This window comes from Gouania willdenowi, chromosome 2 (genome assembly GCF_900634775.1).
Source record: "Gouania willdenowi chromosome 2, fGouWil2.1, whole genome shotgun sequence".
In the NCBI taxonomy this organism is placed as follows: domain Eukaryota; kingdom Metazoa; phylum Chordata; class Actinopteri; order Blenniiformes; family Gobiesocidae; genus Gouania; species Gouania willdenowi.
In genome coordinates this window covers 136,433-147,220 of record NC_041045.1, presented here as the reverse complement: position 1 = coordinate 147,220, position 10,788 = coordinate 136,433, and the positions used below count along the sequence as shown (strand labels likewise).

The 10,788-nt window shown below is 36.0% G+C and overlaps 1 protein-coding gene across 1 annotated transcript; it reads right to left on the bottom strand.

The window, feature by feature from the left end:
* Window positions 1-2,197: 2,197 nt before the first annotated feature.
* On the bottom strand, window positions 2,198-10,412 carry LOC114476340 (inhibin beta B chain). Its single transcript, XM_028467776.1, has 2 exons — window positions 9,738-10,412; window positions 2,198-4,391 (listed from the first exon to the last, which is right to left on the bottom strand). Exons 1-2 carry the CDS (start codon window positions 10,105-10,107, stop codon window positions 3,616-3,618), a joined length of 1,146 nt encoding a protein of 381 aa, XP_028323577.1. The 5' UTR covers window positions 10,108-10,412; the 3' UTR covers window positions 2,198-3,615.
* Between the last annotated feature and the right edge of the window lie 376 nt (window positions 10,413-10,788).

Genomic DNA, 10,788 nt, shown 5'->3' with positions numbered 1-10,788 from the left:
TTTAGATACATTTAAACACATATCTATAAAAATAACTTTATTATTCTCAGTGGTAGTTTCTATTCATGTTATTATTATTATTATGACGATAGCTGTGCAGCTCGTCAGTGCAAAAACATGTAAAAACCTTTAAAGGATGGAGCAGGAGGCGGAGTCTGTCAGGGTCAAAGTGTAAGAAATGAATCATAAAGTGATTTATCAGCACTTTATGTATAAAAGCTTCTTATTGTGTTTAAATATAAGACGACAGTTGATTGTATTTGCTTCCTTAAGTGAACCCTGCTGAGGCTGCCAGGGGTGGAGTCAATTATAAATTAATTACAATTACATTTGTCATTTTAAATAATCTGTTGTAATCATAATGAAATAGTAATTAGGTTTACATCATTTACTTTGTAATTGACATGAAACTTTTATTAAAAAAAGTTAATTATAATTTAACACTAAACTGTTGAACCATGTTACAGTTCTATATGTTACAGTTCTATATGTTACAGTTCTATATGTTACAGTTCTATATGTTACAGTTCTATATGTTACAGTTCTATATGTTACAGTTCTATATGTTACAGTTCTATATGTTACAGTTCTACACATATGTAGTTAATAATTATTATAATGTTTCATATCAAGCTTTACCACATTTTACCATTTAATAAATCTATAGATATACTGACACAATAAAGGTTCAGACACCCACATTATAAATATTAAAACCTATATTTTCATTGATTATTAAGCCTAACAAGGTAATCAATATTCTGTTAGCATTAGAGATGCTAACAGAAAGCTAACACAAGAGGAAAATTCACTTTTATTAGGTTATTTATTTAAGGCTAAAAAATTATTCTAATTTATTTGTAAGTGGAAAAAAATCAGGTCAATTGAACTTGGGTAATTGAAAATGTAATTGTAACTGAAAAATGTAATTGACTCCAACCCTGTAGGGCTACCACCGCCTGAGAAATTAATCACTACACCTGTTGAGCTGGATAAGTTCAACAGGTTAGCTTAGCTGTTAGCAACTGAAGTTGTCGTAGAACCAACAATGACGTGGATGAGTGTGAACCTTATCTTTAGCTCCTCTGTCCCCCACATGCTCTATATACGGCTATATGGCTAGCTAAACGGCTAACTAACTAGCGTTGCATAGCTCATGCGGCACTTTTCCTGTTGGTGGCACCGGCTCATTAAAGGCATTTCAATCTGCGGCGTGGGGCTGGAAATATGGCCACTTTGGCTCTTATTTTAATGTTTATCACGTACGTGTTTATCACGTACGTGTTTGTCACGTACGTGTTTATCACGTACGTGTTTATCATAAACATCAGCAAAGGCAGAATCCAATAAATTGATATCGTGCAAACCTGCTCATTACATAAAAAAGAAAAGCTGGATTTAAAGTCAGAAGATTAGTCGGTTTCATTTAATGATGCTAAAGAGTTTGAATAGTACACCATAAATATTTGTATTAATATTAACAACAGGGGCCACAAACATGTCTTTTTCTATATTTGCTCTTATTTATTTAAATATATTTTTTATGTTTTTCATGTCATTTTGTATAATCATTTTCCCTTTTGTGTATTTTCCTGTAATTTTGTGTGTATAATTTGGTGTGTTTGTGAAGTCATAATTAGACCATTTATGTTTTATGATGTGAGTAAAGCTTTAAATGAATAGAATATAAAACCCTGAGTCATTCTTCATTGTTTATCAATAAATAAACATTTAGAAGTTGGATTGTAGACCATCCAACTACAATGTATTATTATTATTATTATTATGACTGCATCTGCATCTTCACTATTGATATCCTATTTTATTATTGTAATATTTTCTTCCGTCGTTGATTTCTAATTTTTTTCATCAATGTTTTTGATAACCATGGTAACAAATGTTGTCTTTCCCAAAAGGCTTTAAATCCATCTTCCAGAGGAGTTTGATTCTCTGTAATAGATGTAACTACAGTATGTGGCCCTCTGTCTATATACAGTATATATGTGTGTGTGTGTAAACATGCAACATTACTCCAGAAATACACAGAAATGAGTACAAAAATGATTAAGATGACAACAGAAACATACAAAAAGAAAAATACATATAAAACAACTACAAAATTATACAAAATGTCTCCAAAAACAATAAAATGACCAAAAAAATGCACTAAAGGACAAAGTAAATATGAAAAAATGACATTTCTGTGTGAATCCTTAATGTTAATGCTCTGATTGGTTATTATTCTAATACTGACGTGAATGTTGATCATGTGACCTGATCAGATCACATACAATCACAGTTTTGTGGCCCCGCCCACTGCTTTAAGTGGTAATGAAATGTTTGATCAAAGCACTCAATCATTATGGTTTGATAATTGTTTTATTATATTAATAAATTATTATTATTATGGTGTTGGGTTTAAAGCTTCTAAATATCTAATAATTACATTAAACTTGTTGATTTTAATAGAAAAACTAAATAAATGCTTGTGAACAGATACTTAAAATAATGTAATGTAATTAACTTCAGATAATTGACTTTGTAATGGTAATTAGAATGAATATTCTATAAAAACGATCAATCAAAATTGAAACGCAAACACGTGGAACCATGTTACAGTTGTACGTACGTGTTTATTAATTATTAAAATATGATTTATATTAGGTTTTCCCACGAACTGTCACTTCTCTTTAGGATCATTTTACCTTTTAAAAAATATAAATCTATAGTGACACCATAAATATTAATACCAATAAATTCATTGATTAGGAAACCCAATCAATAGATGAAACTAATCAGATGATAGATAATATTTATTAGTGTATTTTACAGCTGATTATAGACATGAGTCAAACTGAGCCGTTAGCATTAGAGATGCTAACACAAAGCTAACACAAGGTTGTGTTTAATAAGGTTATTAATTAAAGGCTCAGTAATTGTGATTAATTGTAATTGAACTTTAGTAATTGAGAACGTGCTTTCGGGAAAAAAATAATAATTGTCATTTTAATTGTAATTGTAAAAAATGCTGGTCACTGTAATCATAATTGAGATGTAATTGAATAGGAATAATTGAAGATGTGTAATGACATGTTGTGGGACCATAACACACATTTAATGGTTTTTCTCATTAATCGTGTCAAACTTCTTATGAAGATTAATAACGTATTTAGACGTGATTAATAACGTATTTAGACGTGATTAATAACGTATTTAGACGTGATTAATAACGTATTTAGACGTGATTAATAACGTATTTAGACGTGATTAATAACGTATTTAGACGTGATTAACCCTATGTTTGGTAATATAATAAGATAAGATGCATAAACGTAATGGATGCTAGTTATAAAGGCTAGTGGGTTAGCTCCTAACATGAGTTACTGTACCAGGATAATATACAGAGACATCATCAACAAACATAAATATATATACAAGTTTCTGTGCAGGCGTAGATATGTGTACTGCTCCTTTCTTCTCTGTTGTCCATAAATATTCTGATTTTAAATCTGTTTTTTTGTTGTAAAATTATGAATATGTACAGTTTTATTTTTTTTTTTTAACTTTGTTCCACTTTAAATAAAAAGGTAAAAAATAAAAACAGTAATAATTGAATCAAGCGCAGCCGCACTCGTCCACAATCATGTTGGGAACGTCCCGCTTCACGATGTTGTACTCGTCATCAAAGTAGAGCATAGACATAGTGCTGAGCTTGGTGGGGATGCAGCAGGAGTTCATGGACCCGGGGCTCATCCCCCGCATACGGTACTGGTTCACTACGGCCGTGTGGAAGGACGACGCCGAGCCGGGGACCCCCGCCATGTAGGCGGGGCAGTTCCCCTCGCAGAAGTTCCCAAAGTAGCCCGAGGGCGCGATGATCCAGTCGTTCCATCCGATGAGTCTGAAGTCAATGTAGAACTGCTGCCGACAGCACAGGTTGCTGCTGCCGTCACATTCCAGCCCTCGCTTCCTGATGCGGTGCTTGTTGTCCACCTGCCGGGCCTGGACCACCAGGAAAGGCCGGTGCGACTCGTCGTTGACATTGAGCAGCAGCGGCGCCACGCCCTCGGCCTCGCAGGCCTCGCACCGCACGTCCAGGTTCTGCCTGCGGTCGCCCTTCTGGAACACCAGCCGTACGGCGTCGGTCAGGGCGAAGGTGTGCCAGCCGCTGCGTTTCAGCTCCACTCGCTTCTCCACCAGGTTCCACTTGCTGCCGAGGCCCGGCTCCTGGTAGTACACCTTCACCGTCACCTTACGCCGGGTACGCACCTCCACGGGCAGGGGGAGGAGCTTAAGGTAGAGCCAGAGGGTGGCCTGGGTCACAAACAGGTTCTGGTTCCCCTCGCTGGAGATGAGGAAGAACAGGCTGGACTTGGAGGTCACCAAATCATCTGAGGAATGAAAGCCATTAGTGTGAAAATGTTCTCATACAGTCTGATCATATTCTGCTACTGTACGTATTCACGTTTTCAACTTTTCATTTTATAACCCATTTTCATCATTTTAAACTTTAGCTGATTTCAGCTGTTTGTTCACAGTTACACCTTTTACAAGCTAATGCTAGGCTAATGCTAATTATAATGCCAATGCTAGGGTAATGCTAGGTTAATGCTATTGCTAAGGCTAATTCTAATGCCAATGCTAGGGTAATGCTAATGCTAAGGTTAATTCTAATGCCAATGCTAGGTTAATGCTAAGGCTAATTCTAATGCCAATGTTAGGGTAATGCTAATGCTAGGGTAATGCTAAGGCTAATTCTAATGCCAATGCTAGGGTAATGTTAATGCTAGGGTAATGCTAATGCTAGTTAATGCTATTGCTAAGGCTAATTCTAATGCCAATTCTAGGATAATGCTAATGCTAGGTTAATGCTAATGCTTGGCTAATGCCATTGCGAGGCAAATGCTTGGCTAATGTTAATGCTTGATTAGTGCTATTGCTAGGTTCGTGTTAATGCTAGGCTAATGTTAATGTTTGGTTAATGTGAATGCTAATACTAGGCTATTGTTAATGCTAGACTAATGTTGATGCTATGGGCCTGTTGATGCTAAGTTAATGCTAATGCTAGGTTAATGTTATTGATAAGGCTAATTCTAATGCCAATGCTAGGGTAATGTTAATGCTATTGCTAAGGTTAATTTTAATGCCAATGCTCAGGCAATGTTAATGCTAAGCTAATGCTAGGTTATTGCTATTGCTTGGCTAATGTTAATGCTTGGTTAGTGCTAATGCTATTGCTAGGTTAGTGTTAAGGGTAAGGCTAATGCTAATGTTTGGCTAATGCTAATACGAGGCTATTGTTAATGCTAGACAAATACTAATGCTATGGTCCTGTTGATGCTAGGTTAATGCTAATGCAGTGCCTGCACCCACATCCTTGTATTTTCTTCAGGAAATGCAAATATTGTAGTTGTGTATGAGAAACGTTTCTCTAAGTCACTGATTAATCCAGTGACCATTAACCCTTTAACACCTACCACTGCAACACATCCTGTTACACACACGTTAAAATTAACGTATCTCTGTTAAAATATCCACCTGTTTCTGAAAGCTAACGTGTTTTAATGACAAACATTACGTTAATCATGTTCTTTTCTTTAATTTTGTAATAGTTGTTATTGTATATTTAAAAACATGGAAACATTTGTTTTTATTGTAAATAATTTTATACTTTCAAAATGTTAAAAATCTGTTAATCATGTGAGATTTCATTGTTTTCTTCCTACAAAATCTAACAAAAAATGTATTTATTGTGTTTGTCATTTTAAACTGATATTACAGTAATAGAACATGTAAAACATTATTAAAAAGAACACGTCATCATAGGACATTTACTGACTGTTTATAGACTAAATAACCACAAAAACCAGGCAGAGATGTTACTAATAATAATAATAATAATTATTATTATTATTAATATTACAGGTGTTAAAGGCTTAATTAAAGCAACATTTAAACTTTAAGAAGTTTTAGTCTGTGTCTGATCACATTCTGTGTAAGGTTTAAAACCTGATGAAGTAAAGTGAGGACACTTCCTGTGTGAGGTGAACTGAGGGTAGCACACACACACACACACACACACACACACACACACACACACACACACACACACACACAACACAAGGTTTTTAATTGGCTGCCAGGATTCAAGATTCAACCCATCACTCAGCATTCAGCACACACGACACAGCACAAAGGCTTTGACCTTATACTGAGAACACACACACACACACACACACACACACACACTCGTACCAGCCCTTTGTAAAATCTCCACTCTAAGCATTAATAAACTCTCTAGTACTATTATTTATATATATTTACTATATTCCTATACAATAATGTATATATATATATAATAGCGCATAGAGTTGAGCTCCAAAGAAATACTTGACATTAATTAAATTGCACATGAAAGTGTATTAAACAACATGTAGTGTTTACTAGAGCTGGACAATATTATCAGCCCATCGATATTTGCCATAAAAGCTCATATGTTCCATATCTTTTCATCTGTTTTTCTACTGATGAACTATTGAAAACTTTGTGTTAATAAATGTACTTTTTGTGTCTTCATATGTCGTCTGAGGTTGACAATAAAAAAACTTTTTGCAACATGTTTGTATTATTTTGCTTAGTTGTAACCATCAGCAGCTTCTCCCTAGGGATGGGTCACACACACACACACACACACACACACACACACATATAGACCCAGACATGTCTGTGACGTTACTTTAACACACACTTCCTTTGTTTTTCAGGCAGAATCAAAAGGTCCAAAGATGTTAAGAACTGTGTGGTTTAGCTCCTAATTTCACTTTTCATTTACACCAAAAAACCTCACATTTTTATATTGTTTCCATAAATCATTCAACTTTTATATATATTAATATACATTATTGTATAGGAATATAGTAAATATATATAAATAATATTACTAGAGAGTTTTTATTTACACCAAAAAGCCTTTTGGTGTAAATGAAGTGAAATTGGAAGCTAAACCACACAGTTGCACAGACCAATGAGAGTCTCCAGGCAGACAAACCAAAAATCACTACAAAAACACACTAAATGACAGAAATGAGCAAAAACACACTAATGGACAACAAAATTATACAAAAAATCTAAAAACAATCCAAACAACAACATAAATGCATAAGATGACATCATAAACCAAAAGACAGAAACAAAAAAGAAAGCAAAGCAAAAGCTTTGACTTTAGTGAAAGAAACGTAATAAAGTAAATGCTAATTATTGTTTTTCTAAGTTTTCTGTTCCTAACATGGTGAACACAGAACGTACGGGTCACAGATTTGTGTGCAACACCGGTTCTCTAGCAGTGTTTGGACTCTTGTTAGGCTGGCAGTCGCTCACGGCGCCAACTGGCAAACGTTTGCAGCACAGCAGGCCTGAGGAGCAACATCTGAGGGTGAAAGAAGCTCCCAGCAGGAGGGCCGACCTCCAGGGGCTCCAAACAACGTTCTGAGAGCTCAGCGTACACTGGACTCCATTAATACAATCATCCTTTTATTAACTGTACATTCAGACATTTTCATGTTCATATTCAATCAATCAATATTTATTTTCAGTGCCTCTTCAATCTTTTTCTACTTCTCATTTTTAAATAAAAAAGGTGAAATTTGACCAAATGTGACCCAAAGTCTCCTTTTCTCTCTCAGACAACAAAGACCATGTGGTGTTATTATGTATTATACAAAATATGGAGAAAATCACTCAAATAAAACACTGTAATGATAGAAAAACACACTCCAAAAATACACAATATTACTGTGTGTAATAAAATATGTTCTTTAGTTTAATAGTCCTGGTGATTATATTTTGACTAAAATGAAGTTGATTTTTAATCAAAAGACTATAAATCAAAACTTCACACATAATGACAACAAACACACACACAAATTAGAGAGAAATACACAAACACACAACAACAAAAATATACAATTTCATAGATAAAAATACACAGACTGTGAGTTATGGCTCAGTTTAATGCTGTTTATTATACACGAGCCTGGGAATAATAACAGCAAAACTGGCACATAACTGTAATTATTATTAATAATAATAATAGTATGAATTTCCTGTGTGTCGTGAATTTGTTGTAATCTCTTTAGATTTGAAATGTATAAGTTGTTTCATGTTTCCTTTGTGCGTTGTGATATTTATCTTTCGTTCCTCACCTTCATGCAAATACTGAAGAAATGATGAATAGAAAAGAATCTGAATCTCATTTGGCTACATCTGCTCGTCCTCAGAACATTTGCTTCACCTTCAGCTGGAAGAACAAAAGCACCTTTTGTTGCTTCGCTTCAAAAAAACACGCGTTAGCAGCAACTTCACAGAACAACACACACACACACACAGCCTCTGATTTATTATCAGTGAATGCACAGGTTGACTCCAAAAACCACTTCTTTAGTGTGTTGACGTTCGGGGCCGTAAAGAACCAGTGTTACGCTGACTGAACCAATGTACACACACACACGTGTAAATTAACAGCTTAAAACCAAAGCCAAGGATTTCTGAAAAACAAGCGTTGGGACAAGTTTAGAGAAAGATTTACCATAAGCTGCACAAAATGTACAGAAAAACCCTAAAATGTGATCCAATGTGGCTCATCGTGCACCAGAGTCTGACCTCATCTCTCCTGTAACCATGGTCACAAACTGCTTATGAAAATACTACATTTATTAGGTTTCATTAGTGCAAATGATACAAAACTCACTCAAATCCATGATTTATTTTATGCCTGAGGTTTTCACATCTTATTGTCTTTGACATAATTCTACACGTTATGTTTGTACATCAGATCCAGACCACATTGAGAATAATGACCTCATACAGTACGAGAAAAAAACATTTTTATTTGATTTTGTGCATTTTTGTTGTGGTTTTGCATGTGTTTTCAGTCACTTTTGTGTATTTGTGCTGTTCTTTTGTGTACTATTCTGCCACTTTGTGTGTCTTATTTTGTGTATTTTCCAAAGGGTCGTGTGAGGCGGTTCCTGAGCTGATGTAGAACATGTCAACCTTTAACCCTTCATGGTGTCACTGACACTTCTTTATTACACTACTGCTAAACACACACACACACACACACACACAGTGAGAGAAACTCTCCATGTTTATGGATCAGAATGAGACACTTTAATCACAGCAGGGTCACATGATCTGAGGGTCACATGATCTACATTCATCTCAGCTTTGAAATAATGACCATTTTAGTGTTTTTGAATCTTTCTGTATTTTCTGTCTGTTTGAAGTCTTGTTTTAGGAAGTCAAATAAAATACGTTTTCAGCATTTTTGTCTGGAAATTATGTTACTGTAAATAAAACGTTTTTAAAACTAATCTTTTTTTTAAATCTTGATATTTTTTTTTTACTACGTTAAACATTTTGTACAGTATATTAAAAGATGCTCATATCAGTGTATAATCATTCATGTGTTCTTACTCATTTTGCTCCAATAACCATTAGTTTCATAAAATAGACTTTTATTACAGATGTGCAGCAGATTAATAATAATAATAATCATCTGTGCACTTATCGGACTAAATATGTCACATTGTTTGTCATTATATTGTAAATCTGATCATTATCATGTGTTTATGTCAGACATATTTCACTTGTAAATAAATGGACTTTTAAAATCATATGTCGCGTTATTAATAACTGAGTAGTTAGAACAACTTGTAATAAATGGAGGTTTTTTGCACCTTTCTCAGCAAAGCTGATGATCTCTGAGCTCTCCTCCACCTCGTTACTCATGGGGTGTCCGTCCAGGTTGGGGATCTCCACCCTTCCGTCCTCCCGTAACTTCCCGGCGTGCAGCTTCCTCAGCGCCGTCACCATGGCCGCCTTGGGCACCGGGTGCGTAATATTGGGTCTCTCCCGCATCTGTAGCCGGCTCAGGATGTGCCTCTTCACCGCCTCCAACAAGTCCCCGTTGGCCGGGCCACCGTCCGGCTCCTCCCCGCCGCAGGACGCGCAGGACGCAGCGTGCGTCTGTGTCCAGGGCGCAACGGTGCCGCGGATGGAGAGGACGCAAACCACGAGGAGAGCTAGTCTGAGGAGACACACAGTCATCTTCTAGATTACAAGACCTGCTTCTGTTCCTTTTCCAGAGGTAAAGTCATAGAAGTCAAACAGAATCCGTGCGTAAAACGGACGTAGATTCCCATTCATTCATCAGCATGAGCCGCAGATCTCTGTCAAACATCGTCCACGCTGTGACCACGTCCGGATTCAAACCCCGCTGGAGCATTTTTCAACTTAAGTCCAGAACGTGCACAGGGTGCCGGGCCACTGCCGGAGTGCCGCTGCGCAACGCGGAGCAGGAGGATGAAGATGAGGATGAGGATGAGGATGAGGGGTGACCGTGAACGCACCAGTTTCCATTCTGGCGTCTAAAGACATGAGAGCGTTTGAAAGTTTATATACAGTACAAGGAGGGGTCACCGCCACGTGGGTGGGGCCCATTGGAGAGGGGGCGGGGCTTGAGGCGATCCGGTCTAAGGTGATGGTAAAGATATTGTGGCAAAACTACTAGTATTCAGTACTCAAGTCAAAGTATCGATACATGAACAACAAATGACTGGTAAAAGTATTGAAGTTGTTCTAAAAGTTAAAAAGTACAAATTAAATATACTTTAGTAAAAAGAAAATAAATGTTCCTTCAATAATAGACAGGGTTTTTAAACCAGAAAATTACACACATATATATTAATATATATATAATTATTTTTTAAGAAGTTGTAAAAAAAAACT